The sequence below is a fragment of the Macaca nemestrina genome, chromosome 15, assembly GCF_043159975.1.
Source record: "Macaca nemestrina isolate mMacNem1 chromosome 15, mMacNem.hap1, whole genome shotgun sequence".
Taxonomy (NCBI): Eukaryota; Metazoa; Chordata; class Mammalia; order Primates; family Cercopithecidae; genus Macaca; species Macaca nemestrina.
Window position 1 is genome coordinate 84,312,937 of NC_092139.1, and position 18,776 is coordinate 84,331,712.

Below are 18,776 nucleotides of genomic sequence, written 5' to 3' on the forward strand. Positions count from 1 at the left end.
TGATGAAGCATAAGTGTCTGGTCCGAATGATAACAGCATTCTGACTTTCTTGTTTACACATCTATCCCTTATGAATTTGTTCAGTGTGTGTTGATCCTGCGGTGCCCTATCACGTCTGGGTCTACAAACGATAAACTTTGGAGCCTATAAATGACTACAGAATATGCTAACAAAACTAAAATACTGCCACTGAGTGGATCTTTCCACAAGCTTAACAGCCAGTCCCAAAGGCATTCATGTACCCGATCAATATGTAAACGAACGAGCAGACTATCTTGGATACAATGTGGAGAAGACTCCACCAGAGGTCACTTTCTCCAAGCCACCGAAAACCTTTAACCAGTTCAAACCCTTATAAGCTCACCACATAGAACACCCAGGGATCCTGCCCACTCCCACAAAACCCCATCTCCCTCAGCCCAGCAAAAACATCCTCAGGAAAGTTCTCTCCAGGAAACTCACTGAAATAAATCTCTAGCAGTATTTGAGCACCTAGGACTGCTGTCCTCGAAACGTCCCTCCCCACCAACATGGAACCTGGGGTCAGTCCATCTCAGAGTACCTGACCTCAGTTATCGTTTGCTTCTGGCCAAAATGCAAGACCCAAAAATCAGATATTTTTTGATGATGCTCCTTTCTTTTGGACTCTTTCTACTCCTTTCCATTTCGCTCTCTCCAAACTTCCTTCCCTAAAATAAAAATATTTTTCCATTTCTTTTCTCTTTTTCTTTTTCTGAGACGGTGTCTCGTTCTGTCATCCAGGCTGAAGAGCAATGGCAGGATCTCTGCTCACTGCAAGCTCCTCCCCTGTTCAGGTGATTCTCCCGCCTCAGTCTCCCGAGTAGCTGGTATTACAGGCGCACACCACCGTGCCAGGTAATTTTTTTTTTTTTTTTTTTTTTTGAGACGGAGTCTCGCTCTGTCGCCCGGGCTGGAGTGCAGTGGCCGGACCTCAGCTCACTGCAAGCTCCGCCTCCCGGGTTCCCGCCATTCTCCTGCCTCAGCCTCCCGAGTAGCTGGGACTACAGGCGCCCGCCACCTCGCCCGGCTAGTTTTTTGTATTTTTAGTAGAGACGGGGTTTCACCATATTAGCCAGGATGGTCTCGATCTCCTGACCTCGTGATCCGCCCGTCTCGGCCTCCCAAAGTGCTGGGATTACAGGCTTGAGCCACCGCGCCCGGCCTTTTTTTTTTTTTTTTTTTTTGAGGCAGAGTCTCAATCTGTCGACCAGGCTGGAGTGCAATGGCGTGATCTCGGCTCACTGCAACCTCCACCTCCCAGGTTCAAGTGATTCTTCTGCCTCAGCCTCCCAAGTAGCTAGAACTAAAGGCACCCGCCACCACGCCCAGCTAATTTTTGTATTTTCAGTAGAGACAAGGTTTCACCATGTTGGCCAGGATGGTCTCGATCTCTTGACCTCGTGATCCACTTGCCTCAGCCTCCCAAAGTGCTGAGATTACAGGTGTGAGCCACCTTGCCCAGCCACCAGTTAATTTTTGTATTTTTAGTAGAGATGGAATTTCACCATGTCGGCCAGGCTGGTTTCAAACTCCTGGCCTCAAGTGATCCACCAGCCTTAGCCTCCCAAAGTGCTGGGATTACAGGCGTGAGCCAGTGCGCCTGGCCTCCCCTCTCTTTTTAACCTCTCCACACTTCCTTCTGTGTGCAAAACAAGTCTCTCCATCCTAAAAAGAAACCTGTGGCCCCTGTGGTTCCTTCCAGTTATCTCAATGTTCTTTCTCTCAAATCACTGTCAGAGCCTTTAATCAGCCAAACCTGGCTCCAATTCATCACCTGTATTTCATTTTTTTTTTCTTTTCTTTTCTTTTTTTTTTTTTTTGAGACAGAGTCTCACTCTGTTACCCAGGCTGGAGTGCAGTGGCGCGATTTTGGCTCACTGCAACCTCTGCTTCCCAGGTTCAAGCGATTCTCCTGCCTCAGCCTCCTGAGTACCTGGGACTACAGGTTCCTGCTACCACACCCAGCTAATTTTTTGTATTTTTAGTAGAGATGGGGTTTCACCATGTTGGCCAGGCTGGTCTCAAACTCCTAACCTTGTGATCTGCCCACCTCGGCCTCCCAAAGTGCTAGATTACAGGTGTGAGCCACCACGCCCAGCCATGTATTTCATTTTTCTACTCCCAGAAATGGGGTTTCTCTTCTCAGCATATTACTGAGACTGCTCAAAGGTGACCTTGTAATTTTCAAATCTCATGGGTGATTATCCATCTGCATGTTTCTTGCCCTCACCCTGCCATGTGGCTCCCTTTATTTTTGAAACCCCTTCTTTTGGCCCCTAAGATGGCTCTATCCCAGTTCTCCTCCTTCTCAGCTCGTGTCACAAGGCCCTGGGTATCACGGCAGAGGGGAGAATGGGGAACCATGAGAAACAGGGGGCAAAGGGCAACACGGGATGTGTTCCCGGTGTTACTGGAGGCTGCCTAGTCCATTTCAGGTCTCCTTGCTCATGGTGGCCCCTGGAAAGGCACATGACCCCTTGCACCAGAGACCTGGGTGGTCAATTCATGAGCATTCAGTCTTCTACCAGCTAAGATCTGAGTCAGGCCAGAGCAAAGGAGGTGGGAGGAGCGGAGCGGAGAGCTGGGCTCACCGGCAGCAGCCTGGCTCTGATCTCCATGTAGAGCACGTTGTCCTCGTAGAACTCCTGCATGCTCCGGAAGACATAGTCTCTGAACACTGGTGCATAACGGATGAGACCAGAGATGGTGAAGAAGATGGTTTGAAATTTCGACCAGACAACATTTTGGTTTGTGTAAATCACCTCCGGGTGCTGGGTCACCAGAGTGAAATTCCTCAGCAAGCTGTCCAAGACACAAAGTGGGGAGTGGTGGAGGCATGATCCAGGGCACTGCCCCCAGGCACCCATAGGACTGCTACCCACCTTGCATATGCCAGCTAGCAGCACACCAGGATGCACCCTAGAGTGGAGATAAGGAAGGGGCAGGCCGGGCGCGGTGGCTCAAGCCTGTAATCCCAGCACTTTGGGAGGCCGAGATGGGCGGATCACGAGGTCAGGAGATCGAGACCATCCTGGCTAACACGGTGAAACCCCGTCTCTACTAAAAAATACAAAAAGTTAGCCGGGCGCGGTGGTGGGCGCCTGTAGTCCCAGCTACTCGGGAGGCTGAGGCAGGAGAATGGCGTAAACCCGGGAGGCGGAGCTTGCAGTGAGCTGAGATCCGGCCACTGCACTCCAGCCTGGGCTACAGAGCAAGACTCCGTCTCAAAAAAAAAAAAAAAAAAAAAAGGAAGGGGTAAAGGGGAGTATTCCCAGGCTCTCCCATATAAGTGTGGGTCCTGTGGCCAGGCAGCCCACTGCCTGCTTAAACCCTAACCCCAGCCCCAGGAGACTGCTCGAGAGGAGAGCTCTCCAGCTAGGCTCTCCTGGCTCCTGTCCTCCCTCTGTATGCTTGGCCAATCTGATCCCACTGTACTTTCTAGACCAAAAAGCTCTCTCTCTCTCTTTTTTTTTTCCTATACCCACTGACAGGAAAATAGACCAAACTCTTTTTGGGGGATGTTATGGACTAAATTGTATCCCCAAGTCCCCAAATTAAAATGTTGAAGCCCTAGCCCTCATTTGGAGAAGGGAATTTTAAAGAGATGATTAAGATTAAATGAGGTTGGCCGGGCGCGGTGGCTCAAGCCTGTAATCCCAGCACTTTGGGAGGCTGAGACGGGTGGATCACGAGGTCAGGAGATCGAGACTTTCCTGGCTAACACGGTGAAACCCCGTCTCTATTAAAAAATACAAAAAACTAGCCGGGCGAGGTGGCGGGCGCCTGTAGTCCCAGCTACTCGGGAGGCTGAGGCAGGAGAATGGCGTGAACCCGGGAGGCGGAGCTTGCAGTGAGCTGAGATCCGGCCACTGCACTCCAGCCTGGGCGACAGAGCGAGACTCCGTCTCAAAAAAAAAAAAAAAAAAAAAAAAAAGATTAAATGAGGTTATGTCCGGGCTTGGTGGCTCTCGCCTGTAATCCCAGCACTTTGGGAGGCTGAGGCGGATGGGTCATTTGAGGTTAAGAGTTCAAGACTAGCCTGGCGAACATGGTGAAACTCCGTCTCTACTAAAAATACAAAAAATTAGCCAGGCATGGGCGGGGCACAGTGGCTCATGCCTGTAATCCCAGCACTTTGGGAGGCCGAGACGGGCGGATCACGAGGTCAGGAGATCGAGACCATCCTGGCTAACACGGTGAAACCCTGTCTCTACTGAAAACACAAAAAATTAGCTGGGCGTGGTGGCATGCACCTGTAGTCCCAGCTACTCAGGAGGCTGAGGCAGGAGAATGACCAGAACCCGGGAGGCAGAGCTTACAGTGAGCCGAGATGGTGCCTGGGCAACAGAGTGAGGGTGACGGGTGTCCTTGTAAGAAGAGGAGGCCAGGCGCGGTGGCTCACGCCTGTAATCCCAGCACTTTGGGAGGCCGAGATGGGTGGATCATTTCAGGTCAGGAGTTCGAGATCAGCCTGGCCAACATAGTGAAAACCCGTCTCTACTAAAATACAAAAATTAGCCAGGCGTGGTGGTTCGTGCCTGTAATCCCAGTTACCAGGGAGGCAAGAGAATCGCTTGAACCCTGGAAATGGAGGTTGCAGTGAGCTGAGATCGCACCACTGCACTCCAGCCTGGACGACACAGTGAGACTCATCTCAAGGTAAAAAAGAAGAAGAAGAGACAGCAGGAGTGCACACACAGAGGAAAGGCCATGTGAGGACACAGCCAGAGGCAGCCTTCTGCACGCCAAGGAGAGAGGTCTCAGGAGGAATCCACCCTGCCCTGGCACCTTGATGTTGGACTTCCAGCCTCCAGAACCATGAGAAAATCAATTCCTTTTTTTTTTTTTTTTTTTTTTTGGAAACAGGGTCTCAGGCTGGAGTGTAGGCTGGAGTGCAGTGTCACAATCACAGCTCACTGCAGCCTCAATCTCCCAGGCTCAAGCAGCCTCAATCTCCCAGGCTCAAGCAATCCTCTTATGTCAGCCTTATGGGGTAGCTGAGACTATAGGTGTGCACCACCACATCTGGTGGATTTTTTATTTTTTGTTGAGATGAGGGTCTCACTGTGTTGCCCAGACTGGTCTGTCTGTCTGCCTTCCTTCCTTCCTTCCTTCTTTCCTTCCTTCCTTCCTTTCTTGTCTTGCTCTGTCACCCAGGCTGGAGTGCAGTGGCACAATCTTGGCTCGCTGCAACCTCCACCTCCCAGGTTCAAGTGATCCTCCTGCCTCGGCCTCCCAAGTAGCTGGGATTACAGGTGCCTGCCGGCACCCATGGCTAATTTTTTTTTTTGTATTTTTAGTAGAGACAGGGTTTCACCATGTTGGCCAGGCTGGTTTTGAACTCCTGAACCACCCACCTCGGTCTCCCAAAGTGTTAGGATTACAAGCGTGAGCCATCGCACCTGGCCACCAGGCTGGTCTTGAACCCCTGGGTACAAGTGATCCTCCCACCTCAGCCTCCCGAAGTGCTAGGATTACAGGCATGACCCAGTGTGCCCAGCTTGAGACAATCAATTCCTGTTGTTTAAGCCCCCCAGCCTGGGGTGTTCTGTTATGGCAGCTCAAGCAGGTTAATGAAGGGAGTGGAATGGAAATAACTCCAATCAGCACCCAGGTGTGTATCCCAGATTGGCCATTTACCAGCTGTGTGTCCTTGCATAAGCTAGTTAACCTTGCTGAGCTTCATGTTTTTCATTTCATAAAGGGAAATAACCTCAGGGGAGCACTCTCTAGACATCTGTGTGACCAAACTAATTGTCACTTATAATATTACTATACAAGGCCAGGCACAACGGCTCGTGCCTGTAGTCCTAGCACTTTGGGAGGCCAAGGCGACAGGATGGCTTGAGCCCCAGAGTTCAAGACCAGCCTGGGCAACATGGCAACACCCCATCTCTACAAAAAATACAAAAATTAGCTGGGCGTGATGGTGCGTACCTCTAGCGTGCTGACACACAGGAGGATTGCTTCAGCCTGGGAGGTTGAGTCTGCAGTGAGCCGAGATTGTGCCACTGCACTCCAGCCTAGATGGTAGAATGAGACCCTGTCTTAAATAGTAATAATAATAATAATAATACTATACAAGTCTGTTAGGAAGTTGCTCCAACAGGTTTTCAAGAAGATTTATCTTCCAGCTAGATTGTCATCACTTCAGAGCTAGGAACTTTTATTCTCTCTGGTTTTATTGAGCATCAGACAAATCTCATTTGCTACAGCAACAGTGTTGCTGGCGAGGCGCGGTCACTCACGCCTGTAATCCCAGCACTTTCGGAGGCCGAGATGCACAGATCACCTGAGGTCAGGAGTTCAAGACCAGCCTGGCCAACATGGTGAAACCCTGTTTCTACTAAAAATACAAAGGCGTGGTGGCACATGTCTGTAACCCCAGCTACTCAGAAGGCTGAGGCAGGAAAATCGCTTGAACCCAGCAGACAGAGGCTGCCGTGAGCCAAGATTGCGCTACTGCACTCCAGCCTGGGTGATAGAGCAAAACCATGTCTCAAATAATAATAATAATGGCTGGGCGTGGTGGCTCACGCCTGTAATCCCAGCACTTTGGGAGGCCAAGATGGGCAGATCACAAGGTCAGGAGATCAAGACCATCCTGGCTAACACGGTGAAACCCCGTCTCTACTAAAAATACAAAAATTAGCCGGGCGTGGTGGTGGGTACCTGTAGTCCCAGCTACTCGGGAGGCTGAGGCAGGAGAATGGTGTGAACCTGGGAGGCGGAGCTTGCAGTGAGTGGAGATCGCATCACTGCACTCCAGCCTGGGTGACAGAGTGAGACCATCTCAAACAAACAAACAAACAAACAATAATAATAATAACAACAAACAAAAATAGTGTTGCTGATAATGCTTTTTGTAGATTTTAAATGCACCAGAAAACTACTATGGATAGAAAAGGTGTTGAATGCTTTTGTGGGGCAGAGTATCCGGTAAGGTTAAAAGAAAAAGGTGCTCATGGTTTTTTCTTTCTTTTTTTCTTTTTGAGATAGGGTTTTATTTTGTCACTCAGGCTGGAGTGCAGTGGCTCCATCTCAGTTCACTGCGGCCTCAACCTCCTGGGTTCAAGTGATCCTCCTGCCCCAGCCTCCCAAGTAACTAGGACCACAGGCACAGCACCACGCCCGGCTAATTTTTTGTATTTTTGGTAGAGATGGGGTTTCACCATGTTGCCCAGACTGGCAACTCCTGGGCTCAAGTGATCCACTCGCCTTGGCCTCACAAGGTGCTGGGATTACAGATGTGAGCCACCATGTTCAGCCTTGCCTCGTTCTTTTTTAAAGCCAGATTTTTATCTATAGGTTTGTACCAAGGGAGACACCTACCCACTGCCACCCCATGACAGACCTGGGACATGTGCTTGCTGAACTAATACTCACCTGTCGTCAAACTCAGTGACGTTCTGCACCCGCTTCCGATAATCCTCCAGCAGGATCCACTTGGAACATTTTTCTGATGTACGGGGAGTTGGGTGAGCAAATCTAAACTGCATGATCCCCTTCGAGGTGAAACAGATGTGGCAGTGAGGCCTGTAGGTGACATTCCTCACCAGCCAGTCCATAGTCACGATGCCAGTGTCATGGAGGTGTAAGGCAGCCCCTGGAAAGGGAAGAAGAATGGTGGAGACAAAGGGGTGAAGTCCCATGTCAGGGCTCCGGGGCTTGGGGACAAAGGGGTGAAGTCCCATCCCAGGACTCTGGGGCTTGGGGACAAAGGGGTGAAGTCCCATCCCAGGACTCTGGGGCTTGGGGACAGTGTGGATCACAAGAAGACGTGCGAGCAGAAGGATTTCTGTCCAGACATGTTTCTCAGAACTTGTCTAAGGCTCTAGTTTAAGGATGGGGCTTCCATGTCTCACTAATCAGGAGCCAGGGGTGATCTTGTCCAAGAGGGGCAGCAGAGGAGAGTGAGAGGGCATCAGGTTTGGAACCACAGAACTGAAGTTCAACTCGGGGCTCCACTGGCTTCTAGTTCTCCATTGGGAGCCCAAGCCTTTCAATGAGGCCACCCAACACTTCATGACGGGATACACTGGGATGAGCCCCAGGGCCGCAGTCCTGTTCACACACTTGTCCTCCATCCTCTCATCCTGCCCCTCAACTCCTCTCCCACTGGTTTTTCATCCCCTGGGCTGAGCCCGTGTCTGTACAGCTTCTGCTGTTGAGTCCCCATGCTTGTCCTCCCGACCAGACACCAGCTGTGTCCCTTGCTCCCCCAGGCACAGTGCATGCTGTCCCTCTGCCCTTCTTGTGCCCATCCAGCCCCTGGCCCTGACACGAGCCCCTAGACAGCTGTCCCGGCTGCATGAGCTATAGTGTGTCACCCTCTTATGCCTCCCAGCAACTGGGGATGCTACTTTACTGACCTCATGATTATTATTATTTTTTAATCTCTATTTATAACATGAAAAGAAAGAAAACAGCCAGGCATGGTGGCTCGCTCCTGTAACCCCAGCACTTTGGGAGACCGAGGCAGGCAGATCACGAGGTCAGGAGTTCGAGACCAGCCTGGCTTACATGGTGAAACCCCATCTCTACTAAAAATACAAAAATTAGCCGGGCGTGGTGGCAGGCGCCTGTAACCCCAGCTACTCGGGAGGCTGAGGTGGGAGAATCGCTTGAATCTGGAAAGAGGATGTTGCAGTGAACTGAGATCACGCCACTGCACTCCAGCCTGGGCGACAGAACAAGACTCCATCTCAAAAAAAAAACAAAAACAAAAACAAAAAAAACAGGTGTTGAAAAGTCTTTGTAAACTGCAAGTTGCTATTATTTTTATATTTTAAATTAACATTTTTGGCCGGGCGCAGTGGCTCACACCTGTAATCCCAGCACTTTGGGAAGCCGAGGCGGGTGGATTGCCTGAGCTCAGGAGTTTGAGACCAGCCTGGCCAACATGGTGGAACCCCATCTCTACTAAAAGTACAAAAATCACCTAGGTGTGATGGTGCATGCCTGTAATCCCAGCTACTCAGGAGACTGAGGCAGGAGAATCACTTGAACCCAAGAGGCAGAGGTTGCAGTGAGCCGAGATAGCACCAGTGCACTCCAGCCTGGGCGACAGAGTGAGACTCTGTCTCAAAAAAAATGTTTTTTAATTAAAAAAAAAAAAACAACATTTTCTGGGGGACAGGGTCTTGCTCTGTCATCCAGACTGGAATGCAGTGGTGCCATCATAGGTCCCTGCAAACTCCACCTGGGCTCAAGCAATACTCTCCACTCAGCCTCCAGAGTAGCTTGGATTACAGGTGCACCACCGCTCCTGGCTATTTATATGTGCAGGATGCTGATTATTTCATGTTTCATGGAGGTGTGTTTATACTACTCCAGGATGCTATATCGTATTGTATCCTATGCGGTAGCTTAGCCCCTGGGAAAACTATGAAGGGAATAGCAAAGTCTCAGGGTTGGATGCTTTTCCAACTTTTCCAGGGAAGACCAGGAATATTCAGGCCAATCATGACTGTCTGCGAGTCCCCCAGGAAGCAGGGGTTCTGGTTTCCAACACCCTTTTCCTAGTCTACCTAAAAGGACAGAGGAGCAGAGCAGCCGAGTGAGACTTTCTCTGCTCCACCTAGAATAGCAACAGCCGCAAGCACAGTAGTAGCCCCAAGATGAGTCCCTCTACCTTCCCAGCACCCCAAGCCACCCCTTTCCAAACCTTACCTTTTGGCATCATCCTTAGAATATTAAACACTTGACTCCTCTCAATGAGATGCTTAGCCTGGAAAAAGTGCATGCTGGGTGGGAATATCAGGGTCTTCATGGCCTCCTTCATCTCAGCGATTTTGAGCGTCATGAGCCTCTTGTTGGCCTGCTCCTCCTTGGTGGTCAGCACCAGCGGCCCCCCGAGTCGCATCATTTTTTCTTTCAACAACAGATGCGCCTCATCTATGGATACAGCTGAGCGGAAGAAAGACATTGCTACAGCCAACAGCAAGAAGCGCAGGGCTGGCCACTCAGATGGGCCATCCACCAACATCGGGATGCCTGGACGACAAAATGGCTCCAATGGAGACTCCACGGGACTGCAAAGGAGGGGAGGGGAGTGAAAACCTACAGATTTAAGGGTCGAACTCTGATCTTCCTTTTCTCGCCCAGCTCTCAGATTACCAGAAGGTAGGATATTGAAGGATTCTTCTTCCAGACCCCAGAGAAAAGACCTACTGGTAGAGACAGGTAGGGGTTTCTCAATTTTTTTTTTTTTTTTTTTGAGATGGAGTTTCACTCTGCTGCCCAGGCTGGAGTGCGGTGGTGTGATCTTGGCTCACTGCAAGCTGCGCCTCCCGGGTTCACGCCATTCTCCTGCCTCAGCCTCCTGAGAAGCTAGGACTATAGGCGCCCGCCACCATGCCAGGCTAATTTTTTGCATTTTTAGTAGAGATGGGGTTTCACCATATTCACCAGGATGGTCACAATCTCCTGACCTCGTGATCCACCTGCCTCGGCCTCCCAAAGTGCTGGGATTACAGGCATTAGCCACTGCACCTGGCCATTTTTTGTTCTTTGAGATGGAGTTTCACTCTTGTTGCCCAGGCTGGAGTGCAATGGCATGATCTTGGCTCACTGCAACCTCTGCCTCCCAGGTTCAAGTGCTTCTCCTGCCTCAGCCTCCCAAATAGCTGGGATTACAGGCATGCACCACCATGCCTGGCTAATTTTGTATTTTTAGTAGGGATGGGGTTTCTCCATGTTGGTCAGGCTGGTCTCGAACTCCTGACCTCAGGTGATCTGCCAGCCTCAGTCTCCCAAAGTGCTGGGATTACAGGCATGAGCCACCGTGCCTGGCAAGTTTTCCCAAATTAAAGGTCACCATGAGGCCTTCTGATACTGGAGCTTTAAGGTCCAACAAGCCCTGGCTCATGCATAAAGACACCGCAATCTGATTTTTAGTGGTTCACTTTTATTTCATTTTATTGTAGTTATTTAAAAAAAATTTTCTTTTTTAAAACAGAGTCTCGCTCTGTTGCCCAGGCTGGACTGCAGTGACGTGATCTTGGCTTTCTGCAACCTCCGCCTCCAGGGTTTAAGCGATTCTCGTACCTCAGCCTCCCAAGTGACTGGGACTACAGGCATGTGCCACCACGCCCAGCTAATTTTTGTATTTTTAGTAGAGCCTATATTGGCCAGGCTGGTCTTGCACTCCTAGCCTCAACTGATCTGCTCATCTCAGCCTCCCAAAGTGCTAGGACTACAGGCATGAGCCACCGTGCCCGGCCAGTGTTTCACTTTTAAATATAACCAGCATGCCTGTGGTCCTAGCTATTCAGGAGGCTGAAGCGGGAGCATCGCTTGAGCTCAGTACTTTGAGGCTGCAGCGAGCTTCGATCTCACCACTGCACTCCAGCCTTGGCAACAGATCAAGACATTGTCTTTAAAAAAAAATTTTTTTTATTAAAAAATAAAAATACTGCTGGGTGCGGTGGCTTATGCCTGTAATCCCAGCAGTTTGGGAGGCTGAGGCGGGTGGATCACAAGGTCAGGAGTTTGAGACCAGCCTGGCCAATATGGTGAAAACCCGTCTCTACTAAAAATACAAAAATTAGCTGGGCATGGTGATGCGTGCCTGTAGTCTCAGCTGCTTGGGAGGCTGAGGCAGGAGAATCGCTTGAATTGCTTGGGAGGCAGAGGTTAGAGTAAGCTGAGATCACCCCACTGCACTCCAGCCTGGGTGACAGAACAAGACTCAATGTCAAAAAAATAAATTAATTAATTAATTAAAAATAAGACCAGGTGCTGGCACAGCAGGTGGATTGCTTAAGCCCAGGGGTTCAAGACCATTCTCAGCAACATGTTGAAACTCCATCTCTACAAAAGATACAAAAATTAGCTGGGCATGGTGGTGCGCACCTGTAGTCCCAGCTACTGGGGAGGCTGATGTGGGAAGTTCACCTGAGCCTGGGAGATCGAGGATGCAATGAGCCAAGATTGCGCCACTGCAATCCAACCTGGGTAACGTAGTGATATCCTCTGCAATAAATAAATGAATTGGCCAGGCGCGGTGGCTCACTCCTGTAATCCCAGCACTTTGAGAGGCCAAGGCGAGTGGATCACGAGGTCAAGAGATCGAGACCATCCTGGCCAACATGGTGAAACCCCGTCTCTACTGAAAATACAAAAATTAGCCGGGCATGGTGGCGGGTGCCTGTAGTCCCAGCTACTTGGGAGGCTGAGGCAGGAGAAGTGCTTGAATCCGGGTCGCAGAGCTTGCAGTGAGCTGAGATCGCGCCACTGTACTCCAGCCTGCCAACAGAGTGAGACTCTGTCTCAAAAAAAAGAAAATTAATTAATTAATTAATTAAATAGCAAAGAAACAATTAACAGAATGAAGAGACAACCTATCTTTTTCTTTTCTTTTCTTTTCTTTTCCTTTTTTGTGGGGGGACAGAGTTTCACACTTGTCACCCAGGCTGGAGTACAGTGGTGTGATCTCGGCTCACCATAACCTCCCCCTCCCAGGTTCAAGTGATTCTCCTGCCTCAGCCTCCTGAGTAGCCTCAGACTCCTAAAGTACTGTCATTACTGACGTGAGCCACCGTGCCCAGCCTTTTCTTGGCTCACTGCAACCTCCGTCTCCTGGGTCCAAGCAATTCGTCTGCCTGAGCCTCCCAAGTAGCTGGGACTACAGGCATGTGCCACCAGGCCCAGCTAATTTTTTTGTATTTTTAGTAGAGACGGAGTTTCACCATGTTGGGCAGGCTGGTCTTGAACTCCTGACCGCAGGTGATCCACCTGCCTCGGCCTCCCAAAGTGCTGGGATTACAGGCGTGAGCCACCATGCCCAGCCAATCTCTTGAATAGGAGAAAATATTTAAAAATTAGTTATCTGATGGGGAGCTAATATCCAGACTATATAAGGAAATCAAACAACTCAACAAGAAAAGAACAAATTATCTCACTTAAAAAATGGCCAAAGACATACAAAATGGCCAATAGGTCTATGCATAAATGCCCCCACTTTTTTCTCTGCTTTGCTTTCTTTTTTTTTTTTTTCCCTGGAGACAGGTTCTTACTCTGTTGCCCAGGCTGGAGTGCAGTAGCGTGAGTCCACCTGGTTGGCGTTCACAGCTCACAGCAGCCACGACCCCCCGGTTTCAAGGAATCCTCCTACCCTGGCCTCCTAAGTGTGGTACCGCTACACCCAGCTAATTTTTTTTTCTTTTCTGTAGAGACAGGCTCTCACTATGCTGCTGGAGCTGGTCTCAAACTCCTGGGTTCAAGCGATCCTCCTGCCTCCACGTCCTGATATTAAGGGATTACAGGTCTGAGCCACCAGGCCCAGCCAACATTTTTTCTAATCATTGGGGAAATGCAAATCAAAACTACAATGAGATAATCTCAACCCATCTCGAAAAATGACTATTACTTAAAAGACAAAAAATAACAGATGCTGGTGAGGATGTAGAGAAAAGGAGGTCCTATACACCTCTGGTGGGAGCGTAAACTAGTACAGCCACTATGGAAGACAGTATGGATATTTCTCGAAAAACTAAAAATAGAACTACCACACGATCAGCCGGGCATGGTGGCTCACACCTGTAATCCCAGCACTTTGGAAGGCTGAGGTGGGTGGATCACCCAAGGTCGGGAGTTCGAGACCAGCCTGACCAACAAGGTGAAACCCCGTCTCTACTAAAAATACAAAAAAATTAGCCATGCATGGTGGCCGGCACCTGTAGTCCCAGCTACTTGGGAGGCTGAGGCAGGAGAATTGCTTGAACCTGGGAGGCAGAGGTTGCAGTAAGCTGAAATCGCGCCACTGTACTCTAGCCTGGGCTGGACAGAGCAAGACTCTGTCTCAAAAAAAAAAGAAAAAAAGAACTACCATAACATCCAGCAATCCCATTACTGGGTATCTATCCAAAGGAAAGGAAATCAGTATGTCAAAGGGATACCTGTACTCGGAGGTTTATTGCAGCACTATTCACAATAGCAAAGATATGGAAATAACTCAAGTGTCCACCAAGACAATGGATAAAGAAAACGTGGCAAGTCCATCTGCCAAAGCACCGGGGAGTGTCATGGAGGCCTACGAGCTGGTCCAAAAAGGACTCCTAAAGCCAAAAGGCGTTGCAGAGCTCAGAGTGACCAAGCGGAAGAAGAAAAAGCAGGACAAAGACAAAGCAAAACTCCTGGAAGCAATGGGAATGAGCACAAAGAACGAGGAGGAGAAGCGGCACGGCCTGGACAAGCGGACCCTGGCCTGGGTGGCCTTTGAGAAAATGCAGGAGAAGCGGCAACAGAAAGGATCCTCAAGAAAGCATCCAGGCCAAGCGCGGTTGCTCACATCTGTAATCCCAGCACTTCAGGAGGCCAAGGCAGGCAGATCACCTGGGGTCAGGAGTTCAAGACCAGTCTGGCCAACATGGTGAAACCCCGTCTCTACTAAAAATGCAAAAATTTAGCTGGGCGTGGTGGCGTGTGCCTGTAATTCCAGCTACTCAGGAGGCTGAGGCAGGAGAATCACTTGAATCCAGGAGGCAGAGATTGCAGTGAGCCAAGATTGTTCCATTGCACTCCAGCCTGAGCAACAAGAGCGAAACTCCGTCTCAAAAAAAGAAGGAAGGGAGGAAGGAAGGAAGGAAGGAAGGAAAGAAGAGAGAAAGAGAGAAAGAGAGGGAGAAAGAAAAGAAAGAAAAGAAAGAAAGACGGCCGGGCGCGGTGGCTCAAGCCTGTAATCCCAGCACTTTGGGAGGCCGAGACGGGCGGATCACGAGGCCAGGAGATCGAGAGACGATCCCAGCTAACACGGTGAAACCCCATCTCTACTAAAAAATACAAAAAAAAAACTAGCCGGGCGAGGTGGCGGGCGCCTGTAGTCCCAGCTACTCGGGAGGCTGAGGCAGGAGAACGGCATAAACCCGGGAGGCGGAGCTTGCAGTGAGCTGAGATCCGGCCACTGCACTCCAGCCTGGGTGACAGAGCAAGACTCCGTCTCAAAAAAAGAAAAAAGAAAAGAAAGAAAGAAAGGAAAGAAAGAAAGAAAAGAAAGAAAGAAAGAAAGAAAGAAAGAAAGAAAGAAAGAAAGAAAGAAAGAAAGAAAGAAAGAAAGAAAGAAAGAAAGAAAGAAAGAAAGAAAGAAAGAAAGAAGAAAGAAAAGAGAAAGAATCCAAAACGCCAACAGACACCTGGACACACTCACCGAGCATTACATTCCTGAGTCAGCTGGACGAAGTAGCCGCCTGCCCCCAGTAGAGAGCAGCATCGAGGGCTGGCAAAAGGCCACGCAGGGGTTGTGTGTGTTTTCCTTTGGTATATTCTAGAAACATGGCTTCACACACACCCTCGCATCTTCTGCTACAAACTACTTTTCGAAGCTGAGTACCCTCATTCTGGAACTTGATTAAAGTAAAATTGTCCTTGTACTCAGTTTAGGTTTCTTGGCAACATATAGAAGATACACCCTTTTAGTTCGGATGGAAAGTTTCTAAGTTTATCTGGAGGTAAAGCCCATTTCTGTGTCCGTACCATGTAAAAATGTTTTTCTCCCTGAGTTGCCTCTAACGCTCTGAGGCCAGCCAGCTGTCTTCTCCTGGATGAGATGGACTCCAGAGGATAAGGAGCTAATGCCATGATGGCCCGCAGTATGCAGAGCCCCACAGGACCCATTGTGGGTGCCCCTCCAAGCTTCCTCTAGCTTGGGGCCTATGCTGTTCCTGCAGGCCCCAGGGAAGCCACTTGCAACTCTGTGGCCTTCAGACTTCCTCCTCAGCCACCTGGCCACTGAGACAGCACAGCCTGGGTGGCAGAACAGCCACCTAAGGCAAGAATGGAACGGACACACCTTGTTCCTTTCTGAGCCCATTCCTCAAAACCCTCCTTCCAGGTACTTCTAATGGGTATTCCCATGGCAGACATTGCTAATGGATCACAGCATTCTTTGAAACGGAGCCCAGATACAGCCTGTCTCTCAATCCTCAGCTGGGGGCTCCTAGCGGCCTCTTGTATTTATTCAGAGCTGACACATCACACGGAGCCTGTTTGGCATTCGTACCCTAAGGACGCCTCAGGGGTGACAGGACCAGGGCAGAGCCCCCGTACAAACAGACATGGGTGCGGTCAAATGGGAGGGCCCAGGCATCCGTCTTGGAGGGTTGGAATTTTGTAGGGCCTGTGTGTCCTGGTTGAGGATCAAACTGCATATGCTATTGGGAGAAACGATCTCTGTTGACATACATATTGAAAGAATAACGAAGGCAGAAGAGAAAAACCAAGTGTGGAACTTGGGATTCTCCCCTGTAAATTACACAATAAAGCAAAAGCCAGTTTTTTTAAAAAAGAAAGAAAATGTGGCATATATACACAATGGAATACTACTCAGCCGTTAAAAATGAAATCACGTCATTTCCACCAACATGCACGGAACTAGAAGACATAATGTTAAATGAAATAAGCCAGACACAGAAGGACAAACACCATATGTTCCCACTCATATGTGAGAGCTAAGAAAGTTGATCCCATAGACATAGAGAATAGAAAGATAGACACCGGAGACTATGAAGGGTTGAGGTAGATGCAGGGGATGAAGAGAAGTTGGTTATGGGTACAAATAGACAGGAACTTCAAGAGGCCGAGGCAGGAGGATCACTTGAGCCTAGAAGTTGAAGACTGGCCTGGGCAATGAAGCAAGACCCCATCTCTACAAAAACTTTAAATATTATCGGCCAGTCGCAGTGGCTCACACCTGTAATCCCAGCACTTTGGGAGGCCGAGGCAGGCAGATCACGAGGTCAGGAGTTTAAGACCAGCCTGACCAACATGATGAAACCCCGTCTCTACTAAAAATACAAAAATTAGCCAGGCATAGTGGCGTGAACCTGTAATCCCAGCAACTCAGGAGGCTGAGGCAGGAGAATCGCTTGAACTCGGGAGGCAGAGGTTGCAGTGAGCTGAGATCACACCACTGCACTCCAACCTGGGTGAAAAGGCGAGACTTCATCTCAAAATAAATAAATAAATAAATAAAATAATAATAATAAAAATTACCCATGTGTGGTGGTGCACACCTGTACTCCCAGCTACTCAGCAGGCTGAGGTGGGAGGATCGCTTGAGTCTGGGAGGTCAAGGCTACAGTAAGCGGTGGTGGTGCCATTGCACTCCTGCCTGGGTGACAGAGTGAGACCTATCTGCCCCACTCCCAGGAAAAAAAAAACAAAAACCTACAGTTAGATAGAAGAAATGACTTCGAATGTTTTGTAGTAGACTAGGGTGACTATACTTAGTGACAATATTATGTATATTTCAAAGTAACTAAGACCGGGCATGGTGGCTCATGCCTGCAATCCCAGCACTTTGGGAGGCCGAGGCAGGTGGATCACGAGGTCAGGAGTTCAAGACCAGCCTGGCCAACATGGAGAAACCCTGTCTCTACTAAAAACACAAAAACTAGCCAGGCATAGTGGCGTGTGCCTGTAATCCCAGCTACTCGGGAGGCTGAGGCAGGAGACTTGCTTGAACCCAGGAGGCAGAGGTTGCAGTGAGCCAGGATTACGCCACTGTGCTCCAGCCTGGCAACAGAGTGAGACTCCATCTCAAAACAAAACAAAACAAAACAAAACAAAATATATATATAGAGAGAGAGAGACAGAGAGAGAGAGACTCATATAAAATGGATTAAAGTTAAAATAAATAAATAAATAAATAACAAATATAACCAGAGAGCACAAGAGCATAAGACATTTGAAGAAAGGCTTCAACCTGAGAAAGAAACCAAAAGAAAACGCACAGAGATAAGGAACCGAGAGGAAATAAAGCAACACGGGAACTAAAAGAAAAATCTGAAAGAACTGTAATTAACATCCTTAAACACATAAAACATTGTGTGTGTAAAACAGGAATAGGAGGTGATAAAAAAATAGAGAATTAGAAAGAACTTTCAGAAATTAAAAATAGGAAAGCCGAATGTTTAAAAATTTACTAGCAACATTAAAAATGAAGTTAAAGAAAATATTTTTAAAAATAAAGCAAAATAGGAGAAAAGAAAATGAGATGATTATTGGTTGAGGAAATCCAACACCCAAATAACAGACATTTCAGAAGGAAAAAAATAATAATAATAACAGGTGAAGGAAATAAGCAAATAAAGAATACAAGAAATTGCCCCAGAACCGACAGTCTCTATTGAGTACCTTGCACACACAGTCAGTCATTCAGTGGCCACACCAAGGTACAGCATCTTGGTATTTCAGAGCATTAGCATTAGAAAGGATTATCAGGGCCGGGTGTGGTGGCTCAAGCCTGTAATCCCAGCACTTTGGGAGGCCGAGACGGGTGGATCACGAGGTCAGGAGATCAAGACCATCCTGGCTAACAGGGTGAAACCCCGTCTCTACTAAAAAATACAAAAAACTAGCCGGGCAAGGTGGCGGGCGCCTGTAGTCCCAGCTACTCGGGAGGCTGAGGCAGGAGAATGGCGTAAACCCAGGAGGTGGAGCTTGCAGTGAGCTGAGATCCGGCCACTGCACTCCAGCCTGGGCGACAGAGCGAGACCCCGTCTCAAAAAAAAAAAAAAAAAAAAAAAAAAAAAAAAAAAAAAAAAAAAAGAAAGGATTATCAAAACTTCCAGAGAGCAGCCAGTGCAGGGCGGCAAAGAGCAGGGACTGAAGGAAGGAAACGTATTCAGCGTCTCCCTACAAAAGGCTCTATGCTGCTCCTTTACCTGGGTTATCTATTTGAATTACATTTAAGAAGGGGCAGTGGCTTACACCTATAATCACAGCACTATGGGAGGCTGAAGTGGGCAGATCAC

At 48.8% G+C, this 18,776-nt stretch overlaps 1 protein-coding gene across 2 annotated transcripts in view; it reads right to left on the reverse strand.

The window, feature by feature from the left end:
- Positions 1–18,776, reverse strand: part of ADA2 (adenosine deaminase 2) — a 50,173-nt gene that overhangs the window by 26,784 nt on the left and 4,613 nt on the right. The window contains exons 2-4 of one of the 2 annotated variants that reach the window (XM_071079974.1): positions 9,694–10,055; positions 7,408–7,627; positions 2,613–2,823 (exon numbers count right to left, since the gene is read on the reverse strand). In XM_071079974.1, the coding sequence (XP_070936075.1) occupies positions 2,613–2,823; positions 7,408–7,627; positions 9,694–10,009 (747 nt within the window). In that variant the 5' untranslated portion in view covers positions 10,010–10,055. Of the gene's footprint in view, positions 1–2,612; positions 2,824–5,958; positions 6,045–7,407; positions 7,628–9,693; positions 10,056–18,776 lie in introns of those variants that run through there. The other variant, XM_071079975.1, reaches the window with a different exon arrangement.